At 38.8% G+C, this 26,214-nt stretch overlaps 1 protein-coding gene across 4 annotated transcripts in view; it reads right to left on the bottom strand.

Annotated features, from left to right (window-relative positions):
- The window catches only part of vps13d (vacuolar protein sorting 13 homolog D), a 296,748-nt gene that overhangs the window by 63,523 nt on the left and 207,011 nt on the right, over nt 1-26,214 (bottom strand). For all 4 annotated transcript variants that reach the window (XM_060852296.1, XM_060852292.1, XM_060852293.1 and 1 more), the window contains 3 exons: nt 20,638-20,786; nt 16,167-16,301; nt 10,413-10,580 (listed from right to left, as the gene is read on the bottom strand). In XM_060852296.1, coding sequence (XP_060708279.1) covers nt 10,413-10,580; nt 16,167-16,301; nt 20,638-20,786 — 452 coding nt within the window. The remainder of the gene's footprint in view (nt 1-10,412; nt 10,581-16,166; nt 16,302-20,637; nt 20,787-26,214) is intronic.

Genomic DNA, 26,214 nt, shown 5'->3' with positions numbered 1-26,214 from the left:
GTGCTTGGAGAGTCACCCCTAATTTATAAAAAAGCCTAGTCACATCACAGTTTTGACCAGTTATTGCAATACAACTTCAAAATTATAGATGAAGTTAACACTGCTTGTATTCAGAATAAAATTGAATGAAGAAATATTGCTGTTTCTTCTCAAGAGTTCGTAAATCAACATTCACACTTTATAGATTGCAGTACAATAAGATGAGACCCACTATTACCACAGTTTTTATAATTTGTTAAATGTGACTGACAAAGATGCAACTTAAAATAACTTCTTTGTCCATGAAAACTGAAAAGTTCATCTTTATACATTCCTCTAGTTTATTCCCTTTCACATGAACCATAATAAGAAAAATATTTGAAGTGCAGGCTTGAGAAGAATTTCTCTCTGGTGACTATATTTAGGATCAAAGTATTGTTTAAACCAAAAAGATAGACTGTGTAGCAAAAGGACAAGTGCAGAGCCAGCTGATGTGAACTTTCTTTCAACCTCAGCTGCTTGCCAAGATAAATATGTTGAACTGCTCTCAATGGGTTAGACTGAAACAGAGTGTTCGCCTAGTGGAGCTCTGCGACAAAATGGAAAAGCAATTATTTTTTATATGAACTAGAACTGCCACATTATTCCAAAATGTTCTCAACAAAACCAAAAAGACAAACACAGATAATACTCATAAAACGCTCTGGTTCCAGGTCATGCTCTGCAATTAATAAGACTAGTAAAACAATTTCTTTTATTCACTTTAGTGGATATGAAAAGCCTTTGCAAAATGAAACAGGCACACATTTTTAAATCCTACTACATCTACATTGATGAGAACTGTAACTGAGGTAAACTATACTTCATTTTTAAATTTTTGTCATCTGATTTTTTATTTATATTTTGATACATTTCTCTTCTGCATGTAATGAACCATACTTCCCCGATTGGTGGCAGCACTGATGGAAAAATTTGAATGTGGTTTGTGTCAATAGTCTCCCCCTAACTTGGACCTTTCCCTCTGGCCTGTGTTGATTATGATCATTACTTTGAGAACTGCTAGCATGATATTGCTTACCTCAATCTCCCGCTCAATTTACTCATTTGGATCTGTTTCTGAATGAGTGCACTATATTCTATCAGGTCTAAGCCCGATACTGTTATCAAACCAAGGGATAGCATCTTTGCCTGACAAATTGACCTCTGCCTTAGAAGGGTTGAATACCAACATTCTGACACTTCCTCCTAGCTCAACCTGGACCATGAATACCAAGTAATTGTTTTCAGAGTTGTCACTGGTCTCATTTCCTCCGGTAATCTGCCCCTGCCACCCTCAACTAGGAGTTTCCCAACCAAGATCTATAAGCAGCACTATCCTAGCAGACCTATGGATTCACCAAGTTCTGGTCCTGGTGAATGGATTTCTTTCTATGCTGACTCTTTCTCCCTTTGCCCAAGCTCTCCCCATCAACATTTATGACTCTTTTGATGCCCCTGTCAGTGGAAAAGTTTCCAGTTCCCTGTTCCTTACCATCTTCTCTTCTCCATGGACATCCCATCACTGAACACCTCTGCTTAAACTCCTGCAACTTTTCCCCTCACTTCATCTCTTCCTTTCCCTCAAAGAACCAGAATAGGGTGCTACTTGCCCTCACTATCCATCCAACCAGCCTCTGTATTAAACAGATAATTTTCTACCATTTCTGTACTTCTAGCAAGGTGCCACTATTAAATATAGCATCTCCTAGCTGCCTATTTCAGTATTCTGAAGGGAGTGTTCCCTGTGTAAAACCCTGATCTATTCCCCAGTCACCTTATTACTACATTCCCTTCTCATGGTGCCCATGGTTTAAAAAAAACTTTTATTTCCTCTCTCTTTAATGATGAAGGCCCCAAACACATTTTCCAGGTGAAGCAGCCATGTCTTTTCTTTGTTTCACAGAAACAGCGCTGTAAATTATGGAACAGTGCCTCATCTTTCAATGTGGAACTTCACAGCTTCTTGGACTTAATTCTAAATTCTTCAATTTTAGGCCATACATTCTGCCTAGAGTTTATTTTCTTTATTTGCTTTGACACTTTTCCTCAGAAAGCAGCACAGTCGCTCTAGTCATTTCTCATTTCCTTTCTTGTACCTTTACCATTTCTTTGGTTCTGTAAGAATAACTCTTCTGTCATAGAGTTTATTAGACTAATATTTGGAATGAGTGGATTGCCTTATCAGGAAAGGCTGAACAGGCTAAGCCCGTGTCCTCTGGAGTTTAGAACAGTCCAAGGTGACTTAATTAAAACATACAGGATCCTGAGAGGACTTGACCTGGTGGATGGTGGAAGAATATTTTGGAGAATCTAGAACTAGGTGATAGTTTTAAACTAAGTGGTTGCACATTTAACACAGAGAAGAAGAAATAGTTTTTCTCACAGAGGGTTAAATGTCTTTAGAATTTCCTTCCACAAAATGCATTGGATGCAGAAGCCTTATATATTTTTAAGGCAGAGCCAGATAGATACTTCATGACCAAGGAGATGAAAGATTATGGGAGTATGCAGGAACGTTGAACTGATGTTAAAATCACATCAGGACCAGGTGACTTACTCTTGTTCTTTGTTTGTATGTCATTCAATCTGTTGCTTGACCTGAGTACTTCGGGAATTTTCTATTTTTATTTCAGATTGCTAGCATCTGCGGTATCCTGTTTTTCAATTTATACCATTGCTATTTAATACTGCGGCTCTTAAATCTTGCCCCTTGTGTTTATTGTTTATAAGCCAGGTCAAGTTGTGGATTTCTGCCTGAAACGTCGATTTTCCTAATCCTCGGATGCTGTCTGACCTGATGTGCTTTTTTAGCACCACTCTAATCTTGACTCTGATCTCCAGCTTCTGCAGTCCTCACTTTTGCAAAGTTGGGGATTATTCTATTTAACCCCTTTCATATATGCTTTGCATTGTTATCTATCCTACCTAGGTTTCTCTCAAATTTTCTCTCATGTCTGCCCCAAACTTATCTCATAACAACTATGAGGCCCACCTTTTGGTCCTTTGCTTTAATTCCCATTAAGCTCTGGAGCACTGATCTTCCCTTATTGCTCACTTTGAAAGGTATCATTACTAATAGTTCCTGGAGGACTGTTACAATCTTGTTAAAACAACAAAATCCATGATTCCTCCGCACCCTTTCATCTCTCAAGTCTGTAAATATGCTGTTATCATTTCAGTTCAAATCTCTCTTGTCTGCAATTCTATATTTTGAGTGCCTTTAATTAGATTTATGTCCATCACTGTGACGTAACACCTGTAATTTAAATGTTTTCTAATATCATTTATTTTTAGATTTTTGAATTTTGAACTAAATGGCATGACAGTTTTCTATGCATCTATAAGGGTTTAGAAGTGAGATTGTAAGTATTCAAGTAGTCATGGCAATTTATTTTAAAACACTTTATTAGTGTCTTCCTTGAAAGTAATGGGGATTTGTTTACATTGGGAGAACAGACAAGGCTATGAACTAAACAACGTAGTCCATTAGGTTTTCATATAGAAGATTCTGGAATCTTTTATTTTTGGGCTATGGGGTAGCACCTATAACTCGGGGCAGTTTGTAGAAGTCTTAACTGAAATTAGATGTGTAAAACAATTGTTCCTGCAAAAGGGAGATAGTTTGCAGACTGTTAAGGAAGAGGTTACCTCAGTGTAAGCAGTATATTTTAAAAGTTTCAGACTTGAAAGCCTAATTGGGGTGATCTGAAGCCAAGGAAGTCTCAGCTGAGTTACATGAAGAATCTAGGAAGAGACTATCAGATTTTCCAAGGCTGATTATTGAAGCCACAGTTAAACTGAACCACAGAAAGAGAAGGAAATTCTCTAAAGTCTGAGCACGATAAATGGTTTTTATTGGGTTTAATGTGATTGTATTTTACAGTGTGTTTTGCTATATTTAAATATGTTACATGCAAACAGTTTGGTTTGATTCAATTTCATCTTCATTTCTTTTGTGTAATAAATTTCTGTATTATTGTTAAAAGCCCTTCTGCAGCATTGCTTGTGTTCCAGTGAAAGGCCACGTTGTTAAAATCAAGAACAACCAAAATATGGTCTAATCAAGCCAGATTTCAGTTTGGTATCTGACCTGTCCAGTAATAACATCAGCTGGGATCATAACTAGGGGCTCTTAGCAGGTTTTTGAATCTTTATGCTTTGAATCAAAAAAATTAAACAAAGAAGTGAAGACACTGAAACAAATACTAATTGAAGGCATGCACAGAGGTGACAAACCAGTCTCATTATACAGAATTGGATTAAAGAGTGACTTGGGAATATGGAAAAGCTGTGGTCGAGTATTTAAACAAATTCTGATACAAGGAAATGACTTTATTTTGGGAAACAACTGGCAGGTTCAGGGATTTTGGCTTCACCAAAGGTGGGAACCACCAGTGGCAATGGAAGAAACAAATATTACAACAGCAATATCCTATGTGATTGCGCCCTGACACACAGGCTTACAAAATTTACAGGAAGAAAAAGAGTCTACAAAATAGGAACAAGATTTGGAAATTCAGCTTTCGGATACAATTTTAAAAGTTTAATAAAAAAAGGAGGAAGGTGAAAAGAAGGAGGCTGAACTGTTTAGTTCATTGTCTTCAATTGAAATGCAACAAACTGATTTGGAATTGAAAATGTTATACCAAACAGCCTATGAGTGACTGAATCTGAAACAGTACCTGAATACTATTATTTGAAATGCAAAACTTTAATGAGGAAATGGAGACCATCCCAAATACCAGCTGATGAGGGAACAGCAGTGGTCCAACAGTTGGTAGTCCCACCCAGGTATCACGTTAAACTTTTATGAGCGGTTCACAAAATTCCAATGTCAGATCACTTCGATATTAGGAAAACACTGGCTAAAATATTAAAACATTTTATTGGCCAGAATTACTTAAAAAGATATAGTCAAATCTTGCCATACATGTCAGGTAGTACAGTAAACCTCAATCAAATCTGCATGTTGACATTTAATACCAGCTTTTGAAAAAATGTTTAACAAGATCTTCAATAAATTTAAATACCTAAAACCAGTAACAGAAACCAGTATCTTTTAATAATTATGGAGGTTTCCACAAGATTCCCTGAAGAAGTTTGTTAGGAAAAATGACAGCAAAACTGCAAAGTAGAAAAGTTATTTTACAAGATTTAGATCAACTAAAGGAATAAAATCAGATCAAGGCTCGAATGTTACATCCCAAATATTCAAAGCAACGAAAAATCGTTTCAGAATAAAAGAATTTAACTCTTCAGCTTACCAACGGAAAGTTGACATCAATCTTAGAAGACCATGATTAATGCTTATTGACAAGAATGTCCGATGATTGAGAGAGGAATTCCTTTTGTTACTACTTGCTATGTAATGAGTCCACAGTATTTAGTCCTTTGAACTAAATATAGGCAAGAGATGAGAGGACTACTTAAATTAATTGAAGTGAAATTCATAAACCAAAACTCAAAAACTATGCTATCAATCTATTTTTCAACTTTCATACAGTCATAGAGATGTAGAGCATGGAAACTGACCCTTCGGTCCAATTCGTCTATACCAACCAAATGTCCTAATTTAATCTAATCCCACTTGGCCCATATTCCTCTAAACCCTTTTTAGTCATATTCCCATTCTGATGCTTTTTAAACGTTGTAATTGTGTCAACCTCCGCCACTTCTAATTGGCAGCTCATTCCAAATACGCACCTTTCTCTCTGTGAAAATGTTGCCCTTTAGGTCCTTTTATATCTTTCCCCTCTCACCTTAAAATCTATGCCATCTACTCCCTCACCCAAGGAAAAAGACTTTGCCCATTTACCCCATCCATACCCAAGATTTTATAAACCTCAGTAAAGTCTTCCCTTTGCCCCTGACACTCCAGGGAAAATAGCCCCAATCTATTCAGCCTCTCCATACAGCTCAAACCATTCAACCCCGGCAGCATCCTTAAAAAGGTTCAGAAAAGATTTATAAGTTTCACAACGTCCTTCCTAAAGCAGGGAGACAAGAATTGCACACAATATTCCAATAAAGGCCGAGCCAACGTCCTGTACAGACAATTCCTATACACAATGTACTGATCAATAAAGACAAGCAAACCAAACGCCTTTTCACTATCCTATCGACCTGAGACACAACTTTCAAGGAACTATAAACCTGCACTCCAAAGTCTCTTTGTTCTGAAAAATAAGTCAGCAACAAAGTAGAAAAAAAAACTTATTTTTATGGATCACAATCCTTAGATTTTCTTAGAAATATTTGGGGACAACTACTCATGATTTCCTCATGGAGTCTAATTACCCAAATATATAATCTGAAAATTGTTGATGCACTTAGAAAAGAAAATGTTATTGTAGCTGTTTTATGAATGGCCCATACAAAGGACACAAGTGATGTGGTGCCCATAAATTTAGGTAAAATGTTGCTGTGGTATATCTCACTAAGTTTAATGTCAACATGTTACATTGTCAGTGTGACACAAAAGTGGTTTTAAGATAACTTTTTTTTATTAAGAAAGAAGAAAATGCCTATGAAAGTTGCATTTTCATTCTTTTCTGGGGGCAGGTGTGATGTAGGATGTGTGGTTCCACACTTTTTAATGGTTAATTTTTTGGATTTTTGAATTTTGAACTAGTGATATGTGTTTTCAGCGTGCCTGAAGGGATTAATGGTTTACTGGTAAATATTTCTGCAGTTGTGGTGATTTCTTTTAAATCACAATAGTAGAGAGAACTTCCGGGAGATTAATCGGGATTTGTTTACATTGGAAGTGCTTAGGAGGGAACAAAGCAAACAGCGCAGTGCATTAGGTTTTCAGATAGAAGATTCTAGAGTTGTCTTTTTTTGGGCTTAGGAGATATACCTACAGCTTATATAAAAAAGATTTTAGTTTCAGTTTGGGGCAGTTTGCAAAAATCTTGCCTGAAGATCAATATGTAAACAGTTGCTTCCGAGAAAGGGAAGTAGTTTTAGGAATATTAAAAATGAGGTTACCTCAACGGAAGGCATTTAGTTTAAAAGTTCCAGACCAGAGGTGTTTGGTTAAAATCCTGAAGGAATTATGAGAAGCTAAGAAAGTCTAAATGTAGGATGACACTAGGAAGAGGACACCAGATTTTCAAGACAGGGAATTGAAACTGTGGCTCAACAGATGTGAAAGAGAAGGAAATGCTCTCTAATGTGAGTACTGTAGTGTTGGTGAGGTTAATGGGATTGCATTTTACCTTCAATTTGTATTATAAATTAATTGTTTGGTTTATTCAATTTTATCACAAGTTCACAAGATATAGGGGCAGAATTAGGCTATTGGCTCATCGAGTCTGCTCTGTCATTCGATCATGACTGATACGCTCCTCACCCCCATTTTCCTGCCTTCTTTGCATAACCCTTCAACCCATTATCACTTAAAACTCTAACTCCTCCTTACATTTACTCACAGTCCCAGCATTCACTGCACTTTACAGGAGCGAATTCCACAAAATCACAACCCTTTGGGGGGGGTAATTTCTCCTCAACTCTCTTTTAAATTTATTAATTCCTTATTCTAAGACTGTGATCTCTCGTCCTAGAATGCCCCACTAGAGGAAGCATCCTCTCCATGTCTATTTTATCCATACCTTACATCATCTAAAATAACTCAATTTGATCTCCCCTCGTTCTTCTAAATTCCAGAGAGTATAGGCCTAAACTGTTCAATCTCTCTTCACATGACAAGCCCCTCACCTCTGGGATCAATCTAGTGAACCTCTTCTGAACTACCTCCAATGCTACTGCATCTTTCCTCAAAAAAGAGATCCAAAACTGTGCATCATAATTCAGGTGGGGTCTCACCAATGCCTTGTATAGTCGCAACAATACTTACTTGCCTTTATATTCTATTCATTTAGCTATAAAACCCAACATTTCCTTCACTTTCTTTATTACCTGCTGTACCTACATGCAAGTTTTCTATGACCCATGAACAGTTACACCCAGATCTCTCTGCACCAGAGGATCCCAATGTCTCCCCCAATTTGGATCATAGGCGGCCTTCCCATTTTTCTGACCAAAATGCATGACTGCTCATTTATCCATGTTAAACTCCATCTGACACATTTTGGTCCACTCTCCTAAACTATCTATATTCATTTGTAATGTTCTTATTTTCTCATTGCAATTTATCTGCCCACTATCTTTGGGTCATCTGCAAATTTGGCTATAGGGCCTTCTATCCCTTTATCCAAATCGTTAATGTAGATTGGAAATAGCTAGGGTCCAGAGACTGTACCCTGTGGCATCCCACTAGTTTATCTTCATGTCTTTTGCACAATAAACTTGTTTTATTGTTAAATCTGAATCTGTAGCATTGTGTGTTTGTGTTTCATTGAAAGACCACCACTCAAAAGAAAAACATCTATCAAATCAGATTTCAATTCTATTTGTTCAGTAATAACATCAGTTGGGATCATAACAATCATACTACCAAAATTACCTTAACCAACCATAAATGACATGCTCTAGTGAATGGGACTTTATTCTTCCATGTCCTCTTTTACCTCTACCCATACCTCTGAGCTGTTGTTTAATTCAATGGGATACATTAATTTGTTTCATTTATTAATTATATGATGAAAATCAGAGCAACTACCATAGTCACTTTCTCTCCCCCAGCCTTGACAACATTACCAACAGATTAAGTAGTAAAGTTTGTTCCCCATCTCAACTGTAATAAAATCTTGCTTATAGGTTTTATTCTTCAAATTCCTTAGTTTAATACAGTGAAATGTTACAATAGTAATGACACTAAATATTGCCCTAAACTATTTTCCTTTCAAACTCTTTCACTTGAGAGCAGAAACTGAAACTCTAAATTTCATCAGGATATAGGCCGTGGATCACGTGCACTACCCTCCATGTCCAGTGCTTAACATTTACTCCGATTCTACAGAGCTTTGCACCTTTGTCCCAAACATGAACTTGTATTCACATTTTACTTACTCACTGAATTGGACAATATCGAACCATTTTCTATATAAACAATCATTCACGAGTTATGGTCTAGAAACATAGCAAGGCTACTCCATACCATGATTGATACTTGCCCATAAAGAGCATTGAGATTTAGGTTTAGAAACAAGAAAACTGTCCTTATTACTATATAAATAACAACAATCGCCTCACTCCATCATACATCCTCCTGGCAGCCTTCAAATTAAGGTGCGACTTATATACTGGTATTTATAGCAATTGTGAAAATAAAGAAATAGACAAGGAGGTATTTTACATTTCGAATTAAAAGATTTCTTAATTATAGTTATTGCTGTTCCTACAGTTTCCAATCGTTTGACTTCCCAGATTCAATTAACAGCCAATCATTTCCTGTCGGCAATGACACCAAGTTTTTACTGCTGCAGTTCTGTTTGGAGATAACCAAATCCCCCATGAATAAGGGATACAAGAATATGACTCTCAATATTAAGGGGTTTCTTACAGTTTCCAGTTCTAGGAAGAGCTTTCATGTGCAAAATTAAGTGGTCTTTCCTCATTACATATACAGATGGAACTAGTTTGCTTTTATAGCACTTTGTTTACTTTTAAACTTTCTTGTTGCAGACTTCTCTTGCAATTCTTTGTGATAGAAAGTTGCAAACAAGGTCAAGAATGCAAATGAAATTTAATGACCAGAAAATTGAAATCGTCACAAGTTGGGCACACATACCTGTGCATCTGATTCTTTGATTCATGTTTCCACTGAGCAGAGTTGAAGGTCTCAAGTAGAATTTAACGAACTTATTTGTCTATTGATATTAGTATGCAATTTTAAAAGATCAGTATTCATGAAGAACTTCACACTATGTCAACTGAAATACAGTTAATACGTTACGACTGGTTGGTTCCATTCCTCTAATGACAGGCTTGTAATCACTTTAGTGTAGTCCAGCTCAAAATGCTTGCAACATGAACAACTCTTGGTTGGAAAGGCAAATACATAAATATACTGGCTGGGCATTTTTATTTTTAAATAATATTAACTTGGAGTCATAACATTGTCCACAATCTCGTGATGCTCAAAAAACGTCTCAGTGAATTGTTTTTTGATACGTAGTTGCAGTTGCAATGCCAAGTGAACTTAGCACAATTATTTGTGAAAATAAAACACCCAGAATAATTGTGAATTTTACATGTAATTTTAGTGACATTGATGATCCCACTGATTTTCCAACTTAAAGATTTTCAGTACTAAGGCATCAACATATTACAGGCTAAATCAAACTTATAACTGAGGATGCTGATCACTTGCTCAAAGACTGCCATTTAGAAGAAAAATTCTTAAGAAATAGATGGATAAAAATCTCCACATCTGAACAGCAGCCTCATGAAAAATCATCAAACAGCGCGATTATGGTTGTGTACGATACCTTAGCAGCTGAATTGGAGACACCATGAGTGACATTTCGTATCAAGCCTCCAACATTTCCATATTTGATCAGCCCGGAGACACCTTCCGAAACATCATTCAGAAGTCCCATTGGATTACCCAAAAAATCTACCGAGCCTAGGATTCGAGTTGCTTGACTCATCAACTCCTGAGGATAAAGACACATTTTACTGCCTTTCAAGTGGACATGTTTAAAAAACACAAACATTCTGTTGAAGTGGGCATTCCTTTATAGGCCATATTTGAGAAGATGACTGTATACCTAAATGGTTATTGAGACTATTTAAAAGACCAATTAATGGTCATAGTTCATGGGATTACTGCCTGATAGAGGCCAGAAGGGGCAAGTTTTTATTCTCATCATAGTGTATTTCATCAGTTGTATTTTTCTGACAATTCAACAGCTTTCTGGTGACTTTTTCTTTAGGTACAAGCTTCTTATTTCCAGGTTTAAAAAAAATTTTAATTCTCTGGATTAGCTGTCTGGGACAATATCATTACACTATGGTTCCCATTCAACTGACAGAAATGCTCGAACAGAACTATGACTTGGTAAACAATTTAGATTCGGGTCAAATGGGAAAAAGATCACAAATGATGTAGGCACTTTTTATACTCAATTATTTTCAGATACTTCCTTCATAATGGTAATTTTGATGTTCCATTAGCATCGGGCACCTGAGGAGCCCATCAAAGGTCACATTCTTTGTGCATAAACATAGAGAGTAGCTGGGACGATTGGAAAGCAGTATAGTACTTAACTATAAAGGATCAGTTAAGATCAATTCAAAGTATCCTGAACCTTAAAAAAGTGTCAAAATAAAAGATCATAGGTCGTGCCCTCACCAATGTTCTGGCTCAGACTAGTTAAGTACAGTTGAGAACAGAAGTGAATCAAACAGTCAGGGCAGGCAGGGACAAGGTAGGACTAATAAATTAAACTGCATTTATTTCAATGCAAGGGGCCTAACAGGGAAGGCAGATGAATTCAGGGCATGGTTAGGAACATGGGACTGGAATATCATAGCAATTACAGAAACATGGCTCAGGGATGGGCAGGACTAGCAGCTTAATGATCCAGGATACAAATGCTACAGGAAGGAAAGAAAGGAAGGCAAGGGGGAGGGGGGAGTGGCATTTTTGATAAGGGATAGCATTACAGCTGTGACTGAGGGAGGATATTCCTGGAAATACATCCAGGGAAGTTATTTGGGTGGAACTGAGAAATAAGAAAGGGATTGTATTATAGACCCCCCCAATAGTCAGAGGGAAATTGAGAAACAAACCTGTAAGGAGATCTCAGCTACCTGTAAGAGTAATAGGGTAGTTATGGTAGGTGATTTTAACTTTCCAAACATTAACACTGTGGCTGTCCGAGTCAAAGGTTTAGATGGAGAGAAATTTCTTAAGTGTGTACAAGACAATTTTCTGATTCAGTATGTGGATTATCTACTAGAGAAGGAGCAAAACTTGACTAACTCTTGGGAAATAAGGCAGGGCAGGTGACTGAGGTCCAGTGGGGGAGCACTTTGGGGCCAGCAAACATAATTTTATGAGTTTTAAAACAGTGATGGAAAGGATAGACCAGATCTAAATGTTGAAGTTCTAAATTGGAGAAAGGCCAATTTTGACGGTATTAGGCAAGAACTGTCGAAAGCTGATTGGAGGCAGATGTTCACAGGTAAAGGGATGGCTGGAAAATGGGAAGCCTTCAGAAATGAGATAACAAGAATCCAGAGAAAGTATATTCCTGTCAGAGTGAAAGGGAAGGCTGGTAGGTATAGGGAATGCTGGATGACTAAAGAGATTGAGCGTTTGGTTAAGAAGAAGAAGGAAGCATATGTCAGGTACAGACAGGATAGATCGAGTGAATCCTTAGAAGAATATGAAGGAAGTAGGAGTAAACTTAAGCGGGAAATCAGGAGGGCAAAAAGGGGACATGAGATCATGTAGGCAAATAGAATTAAGGAGAATTCAAAGGGTTTTTGCAAATATATTAAGGACAAAAGGGTAACTAGGGAGACAATAGGGCCCCTCAAAGATCAGGAAGGTGGCCTATGTGTGGAGCCACAGAAAATGGGTGAGATACTAAATGAATATTTTGCATCAGTATTTACTGTGGAAAAGTATATGGAAGATATAGACTGTAGGGAAATAGATGGTGACATCTTCCAAAATGTCCAGATTACAGAGGAGGAAGTGCTGGATGTCTTGAAACGTTTAAAGGTGGATAAATCCCCAGGACCTGATCAGGTGTACCCGAGAACTCTGTGGGAAGCTAGAGAAGTGATTGCTGGGCCTCTTGCTGAGGTACGTGTATCATCAATAGTCACAGATGAGGTGCTGGAAGACGAGGTTGGCAAATGTGGTGCCACTGTTCAAGAAGGCTGTAAAGACAAGCCAGGGAACTATAGACCGGTGAGCCTGACCTCAGTAGTGGGCAAGTTGTTGGAGGGAATCCTGAGGGACAGGATGTACATGTATTTGGAAAGGCAAGGACTGATTAGGGATAATCAACATGGCTTTGTGCGTGGGAAATCATGTCTCACAAACTTGATTGAGCTTTTTGAAGAAGTAACAAAGAGGATCGATGAGGGCAGAGCAGTAGATGTGATCTATATGGACTTCAGTAAGGCGTTCGACAAGGTTCCCCATGGGAGACTGATTAGCAAGGTTAGATCTCATGGAATAAAGGGAGAACTAGCTACTTGGATACAGAACTGGTTCAAAAGGTAGAAGACAGAGGGTGGTGATGGAGGGTTGTGTTTCAGACTGGAGGCCTGTGACCAGTGGAGTGCCACAAGGATCCTCTACTTATTGTCATTTACATAAATGATTCGGATGCGAGCATAAGAGGTACAGTTAGTAAGTTTGCAGATGACACCAAAATTGGAGGTGTAGTGGATAGCGAAGAGGGTTACCTCAGATTACAACAGGATCTGGACCAGGTAGGCCAATGGGCTGAGAAGTGGTAGATGGAGTTTAATTCAGATACATGCGAGGTGTTGTATTTTGGGAAAGCAAATCTTAGCAGGACTTATACACTTAATGGTAAGGTCCAAGGGAGTGTTGCTGAACAAAGAGAACTTGGAATGCAGGTTCATATCTCCTTGAAAGTGGAGTTGCAGGTAGATAGGATAGTGAAGATGGCGTTTGGTATGCTTTCCTTTATTGGTCAGAGTATTGAGTACAGGAGTTGGGAGGTCATATTGCGGCTGTACAGGACATTGGTTAGACCACTTGGAATATTGCATGCAATTCTGGTCTCCTTCCTATCGGAAAGATGTTGTGAAACTTGAAAGGGTTCAGAAAAGATTTACAAGGATGTTGCCAGGGTTGGAGGATCTGAGCTACAGGGAGAGGCTGAACAGGCTGGGGCTGTTTTCCCTGGAGCTTCGGAGGCTGAGGGGTGACCTTATAGAGTTTTACAAAATTATGAGGGGCATGGATAGGATAAATAGACAATGTCTTTTCCCTGGAGTGGGGGAATCCAGAACTAGAGGGCATAGGTTTAGGGTGAGAGGGGAAAGATATAAAAGAGGCCTAAAGGGCAACTTTTTCACACAGAGGGTGGTACGTGCATGGAATGAGCTGCCAGAGGATGTGATGGAGGCTGGTACAATTACAACATTTAGGAGGCATTTGGATGGGTATATGAATAGGAAGGGTTTGGAGGGATATGGGCCGGGTGTTGGCAGGTGGGACTAGATTGGGTTGGGATATCTGGTCGGCGTGGACAGGTAGAACCGAAGGGCCTGTTTCAATACTGTACAGTTCTGTGACTCTAAGTTATTAGAACTATGGAATTGAAACTTTGACCTATCCTATTTCTAAAAGTCTTATAGCCTGCATGATCCCATGCTGAAACATGCCTATCCCCTGAATTACAATAAAAGTTACTGATCTGAACAACTGAGATCAGAGAACACAATTGTTTTAATCAACTTGTTCAGACAGGTTTTTGGAGAGGTAAGGACTTGAACCCAGGCCTCTGCCCTTTAGAAGAGACATTACCACCACACCACAAGAAACCCAGACAGAACATGTATCATGAACAAAATTGTCAAGTACTGCACATGAGATAGGAGTAATTACAATTACACCAATGGCTACCATATGGAACAATGACATGTTGTGCAGATAGGGATAGCTAACAGATAGAACACTGCTTTAGCTTGGAAGAATCTATCTATTTCAAATTAGGATTGATAATGGAGAATCAAAGATATCACAATCTAACAATAACAATTTATGCACATATAATATACTACTTGCAGCTACTTAGATGTTGCAAAATACATGTTTTTCCAATAGATAATTTAGTACATACACCACCTTGTCTTGTATTGAGCCATGGAGACCAAGAATGTCCTAGTTCCAACCCATGACCCATGTTAAGTCAAAAGATGTGAGCCAGGGTATAAGAAGAACCCAGTATACTGCCTAGTAGAATCGAGAGAGCTAGTAAGTGACCACTGGGACACTCGCCCAAGATCTAGCACCATAAATGAAAGTCTGCTCAGGAGCTCAGATGTTTGGAGAACCAGGTTATATGTTTAATCACAAATAGCGCAATTTGAGTAGGTTAGAATACAACGTAATCAATGCACAGTACAATGCAACCTAAGAATGCATGGTGGCACATGGTCAGCACTGCTGTCTCACGACACCTGGGACTGTGTTCAATTCTAGCCTTGGGTGACTGTCTGTGTGTCTTTGCACATTCTCCCCGTGGGGTTCCTCCGGGTGCTCCGGTTTTCTCCCACAATCAAAAATATGCAGGTTAGTGGAATTGGCCATGCTAAATTGCCCGTAGTGGTGAGAGATATAGAACATAGAATATAGAAAAATACAGTGCAGTACAGGCCCTTCAGCCCTCGATGTTGCGCCGATCCAAGCCCACCTAACCTACACTAGCCCACTTTCCTCCATATGCCTATCCAATGCCCGTTTAAATGCCCATAAAGAGGGAGAGTCCACCACTGTTACTGGCAGGGCATTCCATGAACTCACGACTCGCTGAGTAAAGAATCTACCCCTATCATCTGTCCTATACCTACCACCCCTTAATTTAAAGCTATGCCCCCTCGTAATATCTGACTCCATACGTGGAAAAAGGTTCTCATGGTCAACCCTATCTAAACCCCTAATCATCTTGTACACCTCTATCAAATGTAGGATAGGTGCATTTGTCAAGGGTAAACATAGGATAATATGGTTGGGAAATAGGTCTGGGTGGGCTACTCTTTGGAGGGTCACTGTGGACTTGTTGGGCTGAAGGGCCTGTTTCCATACTATAGGGATTCTATGAAGAAGGGTTCTACAACATAGTCTAATAGAGTTAATCCACACTATACTACCCAAAAAAATTCATCCAATATTGAAATATTAATGCAGAATTTTGCCAAATCAGTTTTTGTCCTTCAGAACTAACTCAGGGTGATTACAAATGTCATTGTTGGCAAAAGTAAATAAAACACTTCTGATACCGTTCTGCAGTCTACACCGATTAAGTACATAACGTAACAATAGAATTAGTAAACCTTTAGCCATTTAATCTTGCTCCACATTCATTACAATTGTTGCTTTAATCATTCTCAGTTATGCATTCATCTGCATGCATCACTACATAGATAGAATTATCATCAGGGGAACACAGTAGAAAATATGAATTTAGTTGTTTTTTTAAACCAAGAGAGATCTGACCAACTCTACCAGCCTTTCCAACTCTCACCTCTTTAAAGTGCTTGAGAATGTCATTGATGATAAATTCCTGTGTCTCATATGGGTGCACTCTGGTGTACGGGTCCAAGTGAATAACTGCATCCTCAAATCGAATCAGTCGTATTCCTAAAATGCCCTTTAAAGCCTATAACAAATAAAAACATCAAACTGATACTTGCACGATTGCAGCGAGAGAGTTCTAGTGATTCATAGTCAATGCAGTTAACTTTTCAATCCGAAGTCAGGAGAACAACCTTTTGTTTCCCACTAGAGGCTAAAGAAAAATTAGGATGTAAACGCTGTACTTTATTGCCGAAAAAGCAAACTTCCTGACTCGACTCAATATTTTTGTGTAGCCATTTGGTTGGTCAGCAAGGTTTGGGTGCAAATCTCACTTGCACGTCTTCCAAAGGCAGGGACCCCATTGTGAAGACCAGAGAAAAATTGTACTTCCTTCCACAAATGATTTGTGGGAGTTGGGTTTTGGAAGCCCAACAACATACACCTGTTTTGATAGTTAGTGAACACTAGGGGACACCTCACGAAAATTTCAGAAAATTCCTGAATTCAAGTGTAAAATATATTGATACCTTCAAATAACACTTTTAAATTTAGTATTGTAAAGCATGTGTTTTTAATGCAGCAATTCATCACAACGATCTGTCCTGTAAAGCTAAACTGAAAATTGACCACAATATTCCACATTGACCATAACTCTGTAATTGTTCATATGTATTAAAGATTTTTTCCCCAATGCAAAAACTGTCATAACGCATGAGGAATATTTTATAAATATCATCCTCTACTGTCATGTTTTATGTTATGATTTAAATCATTTGACAGCTCTGACTGTTAAATATAATCCTGCTATTTCAAAGTTTAAAAATGGAAATAAACCACTATTTTGTCTTGTTGGTTTCAGAAGATGCAGTTGGAAGCTTTTATTATAATATTGCACAATCACGAATTAATGTTGTCCACTAAAATGTTCCAATGACTTCAGCTCAACATGTGGTCAACTGATCCAAGAATGACAGAAATTTTTAAGGGGCCATAAAACTTAACAGGCACTTACTAGATTTTTTTTGCATTGGCATATTTCTCCTTCTTACCAATGATATCGTGTTTGACTCAGGGTTCCAACAGATTTTTGGTGGTTTAGTTTTGATTTTAACTCAATTGCTGTTACATAACCTGTGAAGACTGCGCATAGTGCATACTAGGTGAGTGGCTGTGGAGGATGCATAAGGGTAACAAGTAGCTGGGGGAGTGACCATGGGGGTTAATGGGTAGTCATGAGATAGGGTTTAGACAACATTAACAAAAAACATTGGGAGCTGGGTTGCTATTTTGGAGACCTAAAGTGGATATTCTGGCCAGCTTTTCTCTGTCTATACACATCGTGGGCAGCACGGTGGCACTGCTGTCTCACAGCGCCAGAGACACGGGTTCAATTCCCGCCTCAGGCAACTGTCTGTATGGAGTTTGCATATTCTCCGTGGGTTTCCTCCCACAGTCCAAAAATGTGCAGTTTAGGTGAATTGGCAGTGCTAAATTGTCCGTAGTGTTAAGTGAAGGGGTAAATGTAGGGGAATGGGTCTGGGTGGGTTGCTCTTCTGAGGGTCAGTGTGGATTTGTTTGGCCGAGGGCCTGTTTCCACACTATAAGTAATCTAATCTAATCTAATCCTTCAAGCATTCCAATCAACACACAAAATGCACTGCAAACCCTGTTGCTGTAAATAAAAAAGGATAAAGGTTCTGAACAAAGTCACACATTGGTCAGATGTCCATTTCACAAGGCACGAAAGTGCAGACATTGGGTCTTCCTGAGCCCGCACAAAAATCTAGGACAAAGTATCAAGTCCAACTCTTGGACAGGGAAATAATTCCTAGACTACCATTCTTCTGAAGCACTGTAAATTACTGCAATACATGGGGTGTAAGTCATGTGTTTGAGATGTCATACCAAGACTCCACCTACCTACATCCACAGTTAAGGTTTGTGCAAAAGAATACTTAGTCTTACTTGAAGAGTGAGGTTCCCCCCTGTATTTTTAAACAATTTCTGCCCTCATTACTCGTTATGGAATGCTTATAATGGAAAATCACTTCTGTATTTATCTATATTACAGTGACTACATCTGCACCTAATCCATTGTATGAAAGGCATGTTGAGAAATTTCGGGAGCTGAATTAGGTATACAACCAGTAAAAACCTTGGATTTCCTTTTATTTTTCACAGATGCCTGAAATCTGCCTATATTAAGAATACATCTGCACAATCTTCAAACAGAGAAAACCTTGCTCAGTGTTCTCAATTTTTCAATAAAACTGATTTTTCTTTTCAAATAAGGTGAGTTTATATTTATAGTATAAATTGCCAATATAAACTGATCCACCTACTGTCCCACTCCTTTCACTGCTGCTGTGTGACAACATAGCAGCTTGGTTTATTGTGTCTATTTCTGCACTACAGTGCAGCACTTGCGCTATCACCATGTATGCTATAATCCAAATCGCTATGAGGTTTTATTATTTACACATAAATGGTAATATGAAATCCAAATATTACGAAATATTAAGCTAAGTTCATAGCTTTTATAGGGGTCTGAATTACATTCACCATCTCTTGTGCAATTATACCCACATCCTCAACCTCTTTTACCTGCACGTTGCTCAGTGGTAAGCACTGCTGCATCACAGCACCAGGGTCCCAGGTTTGGTTCCAACCTTGGGTGACTGTCTGTGTGGAGTTTGCACATTCTGTGTGGGTTTCCTCCGGGTGCTCCGGTTTCCTCCCACAGTCCAAAGATGGTTAGGTGAACTGGCCATGCTGAATTGCCCACAGTGCTAGGTGCATTAGTCAGAGGGAAATGGGTCTGGGTGGGTTACTCTTCGGAGGGTTGGTGAGGACTTGTTGGGTCGAAGGGCCTGTTTCCATGCTGTAGGGAATCTAATCTAAAACTATCCACATCCAGGAGAGTAACTGTGTAATAAATTCCTAAAGAAAGAGCAGTGATCATACAACAACTTGTGACAAGATACAAAGTGTGGGATGACAAACACAGAAGAAAAAGGAAGAGAAAAACCGCAGAAGTAGTGGCTGAGGTTGGAAAAAGCCTGGGGATGGAGGGGGAAAAAGCCTGGGGATGGAGGGGGGGGAAAAGCCTGGGGATGGAGGGGGGGGGGGAAAAGCCTGGGGATGGAGGGGGGAAAAAAGCCTGGGGATGGAGGGGGGGGGAAAGCCTGGGGATGGAGGGGGGGGGGGAAAAGCCTGGGGATGGAGGAGGGAAAAAAGCCTGGGGATGGAGGAGGGAAAAAAGTCTGGGCCTGAAAAGGAAAAGATAGGAGGTTAATAAAGAGATAACTAAAAATTGTAAGGATGAAATAAAGGTAAGAGGGGGGTGAGAAAAAGAGAGAGGAAGGTGAAAAAAGCAGGGAAGGGGAGTGGGTGGTGAAAGCAGAAAAAAAGGTGGGAAAGGTGAAAAAAGGTAGAAATAAAGGTGGAATAAATCTTAGTAGTTGGTGGGTAAAAAGTCTGACTCATTTTGTACAAGTCTACTTCCACTTGTAGTTCATATTTCACTGAAATCTATGACTTAATTTCTGAAGATTCCAGTCTTGAGCAGAGTTTTAGCCAAGTCTTCACTGTAGAGCAGTTGGGCTTAACTAATTAACTGAAGAAGTGGGTCAGATAAGCCTTTTGTATTAGAAATATGTAAGACTACCCAACTTAGTATGACTTACAACAGAGTGCTGGGAATGCATTATTAAAGGGGCTTGGGCAGGAGTGGTGAGAAATGCTCCTTTGCTTTTGCTATATTTTGTTCAGCATTTAGGAATTAGTTCTCACTCTGCTAAAGGAGAAACAGCTAGCTATTTGGCGCGTGTTCTGGCACAGCCTGTACTACTCAAGCCAATTTATAGACTTTAATTAAAAATTAATTTTGTCAAATTAATCAAATACTCTGCCTCTAAACTAAGCTGCAATTGAACCGCTTGAATTTGCCTTTGGTATCAGAACATGCTGCTGTTAGAAATGATACACAGAAGAGTAAGTCACAGACATTCACAAATTTAGAACAGAGGAACTTCGATTATCCGAAGGACACGGGCAGGGAGCATTTTGTTTGGTTAACTGAATTCCGGATAATCGAATGCTGGATAACAGTTTAGCCAAGCAGTGGGACTTTGCAATCCTGTTTGGATAATCCAAAATTTGGATAACTGAATGCTGGATAATCAAGGTTCCTCAGTACTAGGTTTCTTTGAGCCAGGTCCTGCTTCCAGTGTGTCCCTTTGTTTGTTATTTAACATAAATAAGAAAAAATGAACCCATTACAGTGGCTACAACTGAGAGGACATTACAGTGGCTACAACTGAGAGGACCTCAGGCGTTCACCAAAATTATCAAGACTCTTCTTAAAAATATACGTTCTGTTCTTTAAAAAGCACAGAGTATGACCTGAAGAAACTCACCTTGAGCTCAAGAGGTAATTTGCTAGAGGTAAATACACTCATCTTGATTTGTGGCATACTGAGTTTGAGGTTTTCAAAATAGTAGCGCTTTGCTGTCCCACCTTGCTCACTGCTCTGTTCCGGGGCATTTTCGTCTGGTTTTTCAACATCTGTGAGGGAACAAAGGAGACAAAGTGAAAGGAACTTTGGGGAACAGATCCTCATCAGCCCTTCATAAGAGGGATCGAACTGTTCCTTCATAATGAATGCAATCAATAGCTAACTCATGAAATGGTTTGTTCTATCCAAAACTAGGGTTACATATGTTAATCAACATACACCCTCCACAACTTTAAACCTTGCCATTTCTCAATAATACCATGCTGGCAAATATTTTAATTTGATACCAACAATCATTATGTGGTACTTGCAGTAATTTCCATTAAACACAAACTTGACATACTTAACATCCAGCAATGAAATCTTTACTTCAGAAGATCAAGCAGGACGAACCTAAAGTATTTATAATGGACTCCACAGAAGTTACCACTACCACATTTCAAGAGATTACCACAATCTTTTTCAAGAACTCAGTTATGTTATATGGTTTGCAATTTAATGTTGGACAAACAGAGGAGGGAAGGATATGTACACAAATCCTAAACTGCCCCCAAATTCCACTGTCCCAAAGATCAGGAAACATGGTACAATGGAGAAAAATTATACATAGGGATATCAGTTTAAGAGAGAACCTCAAATGATCTATTTGTTTAAGTAGCTGTCTGGGTTAATATTTAGCTGATTTCCAATTCCACTAACAGAATTGACACCCTCCCTACCAGTCAGTCAGTCAAAAATTGACCATAGAATTTGCAGCTAATTAACCATAAATTATTTTGCAATTTGCCATAAAAACATTAGAAACCTTGATTGTTCCAGTGCACAACAATGCAGTGAAGTATAATGGTATTTCAGATCAAAAGCCAGTGCAACTGAGAGAATTAAAATTGAATGGAACTGGCTGTAATTGTTACAGCATGGATTACAATAACTTTCATATCCAATAGGGATTTTAAGGCTGCAAATTCACTGTAGAATTCAGAAAAGAAAGCTACAGAGCTCTTTTGAATTCCTCAACTGTATTCTATTCTACCACCCTGTAACTCATGCCTGCATTTCTGTTATGCTACATTTAAATCATCTAAGCTCCATAGGTATTCTACTACAACTCACTTCATTATTTCATACAACAGGAATTTCCGTTTTTACCTGTTTGGGCCACACATCAAACTAAAATTTACACTCCACCAGGTTATGTACATCTCAAGCTACTGATGTGAGCAGACTACAGTTTGGGATCAATTCAGCAATGAGGCAACAGCACCAAAAAAAACTGTTCTTTCCAAGCCCCAGGCTGAAAGAGTACAAATAAGGTAAATAGCACAAACATAAATGGACTCATGGGTTGGATTGCCAGCATTCAGGTTGGAAATGTCTCTACTTTAGGCAACTCTGCTGCACCATAGAAATCCTTCTACTAGAGACAGTAAACGATAAGAAATTACACAACTTCGTTCACAAAATATTACAGATCTGAAGGCTAAAGCAGAAATATGCAAATCTTTTTTATTTTGGAAAACTATGAAAAAGACCAATTCTAATTAAGAAAAAGTCCTTGAACTGCTTTGTTAAAGGTTCAGAATTTACAGACATGCCATCTCAGAAGTCTTTAAATTCAACTTTCATACTGTGCAGAGGTAGTTGACCTCAGCCTCCACGGGTTCAGAAGGGTAAAGAAGAAGAAAATTGATAATTACCTAAAGATCCGGCTGCAAGTGCACTGCTGTGGCTGTCAACTGAAGAGAGACCTTTTTATTGTGAGTGCGCTTAATCTGGTGCTAATTCTGGTAACCTCTCACCACTCTGCTTAAATATCAATTCAAATAGCCTTGCATTTCAGGGCAGGTATAGACAAACTATTCTCTGCCATATACACAAAACTCCTGCAAAACAAACAATGAAGGATTGGACATTGTGTCCAGATTACTGAAAATCATGTCCCTGACAGTTCCTGTTTTCAATTCTCAAATGGTGAATGTTCCAGGGGATGTAAAAAAATTGCTAGATGCAGAAATTTTCTTTGAAGCACTGCAGCATTGACATTAAAGATTGGGAGGAGCTTGCTACCAATCATCGAAAATGGTGACAAGTTGTCCCTCAAGCTGTAACATGCTGAGAGTTCAAACACCCCAGTTATAGGCCAGAACAATGACAGAGAAAAATAAATTAAATCTTGCAGTTCGTATCCCACTAACTCATGAAATGTCCTGTCCCATTTGTCTAAAGATGGCTGTGAAACAGCCTGTTCAGTCACATGAAGACCCAGAGTAGAAATTCATGCCCTAAACTGACATTATCCTCAAATGGAGTTACAGCTGACTACATTTCAACGCTAGTTAAATGTAAATTAAACCACCTCATGGAATGAGAGTGATATACACTAAATTGGTGTAATGAGTTTTGTTATGAAAGGTGCATTACAATCAGTGTTCTTAAATATCTGGTAAAACAGGATTTTGCAAATTATTAAAATCCTAAACACCAAGCACTCCAAAGCAAGGAAAAATAAACAAAAGGGTTAGTCGTACAATTAGCAGCCTAAACTATTGAGCTTCTCAGGGCTCTGGTCACTCCATGTGTACTTTCAACTTAAGCCTGTTAAAGCTCCTACATACAATAAAATTCTTGTTGATTTTGAAACGTTACTAGCCAGTGAATAAACATATTTACAAAAGATTTGGGTAATACATTGACCTAACTCCAGCTTCTGAATCCTGCTAGCTCTGGATGAGTTCAAAACTAGCCAGAGTGACTGAGTGAAATGCCTCGATTATTGCCTGCAGTAATAATTCCTAACAAAATCAACTGGGGTTGTCTATGAAATGCTGGGTGTGTATGGGTCACGGCTCAAAAATTAACCCTTAGTGAACACTGACATCCACAAAAAATGGGTGCTTTATGCAGGAAATCATCATCTTTAATGCGTAAGGGACGGTTACTCTTGCTAGGTAGACAGTATGTTGTGTACAGTTCATTAACACCACTTACATAAACTAGGAAAGTCAAATTGCAACGATTTTGGAAATCAAAAGACTTGAAGAAAATTAGTAGGCAGGTACAGGAGACAGGGTTCAACTTTTTCTCCATCTTTTGAGATAGTGTTGACAAGTGCAAAACTGAATCTTTCTACGTAATTTCAAACAGCTCAAGTTAGACAAGTCATGAGCCCTTTTCTTTTGGTATCTCACTTCCTAAGTGAGGCAGCGCTCCGAAAGAGAGTGCTTCTAATTAAACCTGTTGGACTACAACCTGGTGTTGTATCATTTTGAACTAAGTGAGACAGGCTGATGATTAACTGAATCTAAATTTTTTTTCAACCATGCTTTCAAGTCAGCTCTGATAGCACTCTCAAGTCTGTGGATTTAAACATACTCTAGGACTTGAGTACAAAGGTCAAGATTGATACTTTAGTGTAGTACTGAGAGCATTCTACACTATCAGAGGCAGCATGGCAAACATTCTGGGGTTCAAGAATGAAACAGAAACTTAGCAGCAATGCTGCCTCTAATCTTTGTGTCGTCTGTGCAGGACTCAAATCTGAGTAGCATATTGCATCCACGGAGTGCAAGTCACATGACAATTTTTAGAACTATATTTATTGAACTGTGTCCATTCATATTGAATGATTGATTGTCACTTGGACCAAAGTACAGTGAAAAGCTTTGTTTATGAATAGTACAGGCAAAGATGCTCAGAATAAAAGAGTTAAACAGGGCATACAGGAGAGATCAACATTATTTGAGGCTAGAGATTCCATTCAATAATCTAATAACGGCAGGGTTTGATCTGCTAAAATAAACAAAATTGTTTGCTTGAATCAGAAGTCTGAGAATCAGCACTTGATACCTAAAATGCTGCACAAACATCCAGATGAATAGATATTTCTTAAAACTAGTCATGTCTATATGAGAGAGGTGGTAGTGCTGGATGTATTAAAATGCACAGAGGTGGATATACCACCAGGACCTGATCAGGTGTACCTTAGAACTCTGTGAGAAGCTAGGGAAGTGAATGCTGGCCCCCTTACTGAGATATTTGTGTCATCGATAGCCACACGTGAGGTGCCGGAAGACTGGAGGTTGGCTAACATGGTGACATTATTTAAGAAAGGTGGTAAGGGAAAACCAGGGAACTATAGACCAGTGAGCCTGACATCGGTGGTGGGCAGGTTGTTGGAGGGAATCCGGAGAGACAGGATTTACATGTATTTGGAAAGGCAAGGATTAATTAGGGATAATCAGCTTGGCTTTGTGCATGGGAAATCATGTCTCATGAACTTGATTGACGTTTTTGAAGTAGTAATGAACATTGATGAGTATAAAGTGGTGGATGTGATCTATATGGACTTCAGTGAGGTGTTCGACAAGATTCTTTATGGTAGACCGGTTTGCAAAGTTAGATCTCATGGAATACAGGGAGAACTAGCCATTTGAATACAGACTGGCTTGAAGGTAGAAGACTGAGGGTGGTGATGGAGGAGGGTTGGCCTTTCAGGCTGGGGCTGTTTTTCCTGGAGCGTCAGAGGCTGAGGAGTGACCTTATAGAAGTTTATAAAATCATGAGAGGCATGTATAGGGTAAATAGACAAGGTCTTTTACCTGGGGTGGAGGAGTCCAGAACTAGAGGGCATAGGATTAGGGTGAGAGGGGAAAAATTTAAAAAGGACCTAAGGGGCAACATTTTCATGCAGAGGGTGGTGCATGCATGGAATGAGCTCCCAGAGGAAGTGTTGGAGGTTGGTACAATTACAACATTTAAAAGGCATCTGGATGGGTATATAAATAGGAAAGATTTAGAGGGATATGGGCCAAGTGCTGGCAAACGAAACTAGATTAATTTAGGATATCTGGTCGGCATGGACGAGTTGGACCAAAGGGTGTGTTTCTGTCCTGTATATCTCTATGACTATGTCAGCCACAGTCCATCAACTCTCAATGTCTGAATGGAAGCTGCCTTCATTTTTCCACTTATTCTCCACAAATTTAAAAGTGGTGTACTGTTCACATATATTTGTGGCCATAATCCTGTTATAATTTGGTATAAGAATGGATATTTTGATATGAGTCACACAACGCTGTCTTTTCCAAAGTCATAATCTGTTGTTTTGGTGATTACACCCTGATCAAATTTTTTGCCATGACAGTAGTTTGTCTCTGGAAATCTGCTTTCCAGGTGGTCAAGTAGCAGTTGAATAAATTGAAGGATTGCAATAGTGTCACATCACTGTCCAGAACAACCCAGAACCTTCTGAACTTCGATGCTCCAATAAAAACGATTCACCTAGATGCTCAGTTTTCAATCTGCTAATCTTGGTCTTTGCAAAATGCACAACCTGAATTGTTGTCAAACAGCTTCTCTGAAATAATTTGCACATTAATGCTGGTTCATCTAGAACACTGTTTAAAGCTGATAATGCAATGGGATACTGTTGCTTTGGGAGCATTTTCAGGCAATATTTGTTATTGGATTGTTATACTT

The sequence above is a fragment of the Hemiscyllium ocellatum genome, chromosome 37 (genome assembly GCF_020745735.1).
Source record: "Hemiscyllium ocellatum isolate sHemOce1 chromosome 37, sHemOce1.pat.X.cur, whole genome shotgun sequence".
Classification (NCBI taxonomy): domain Eukaryota; kingdom Metazoa; phylum Chordata; class Chondrichthyes; order Orectolobiformes; family Hemiscylliidae; genus Hemiscyllium; species Hemiscyllium ocellatum.
The sequence above is the reverse complement of the archived record's forward strand: the minus strand, read 5'-3'. Positions and strand labels throughout refer to the sequence as shown.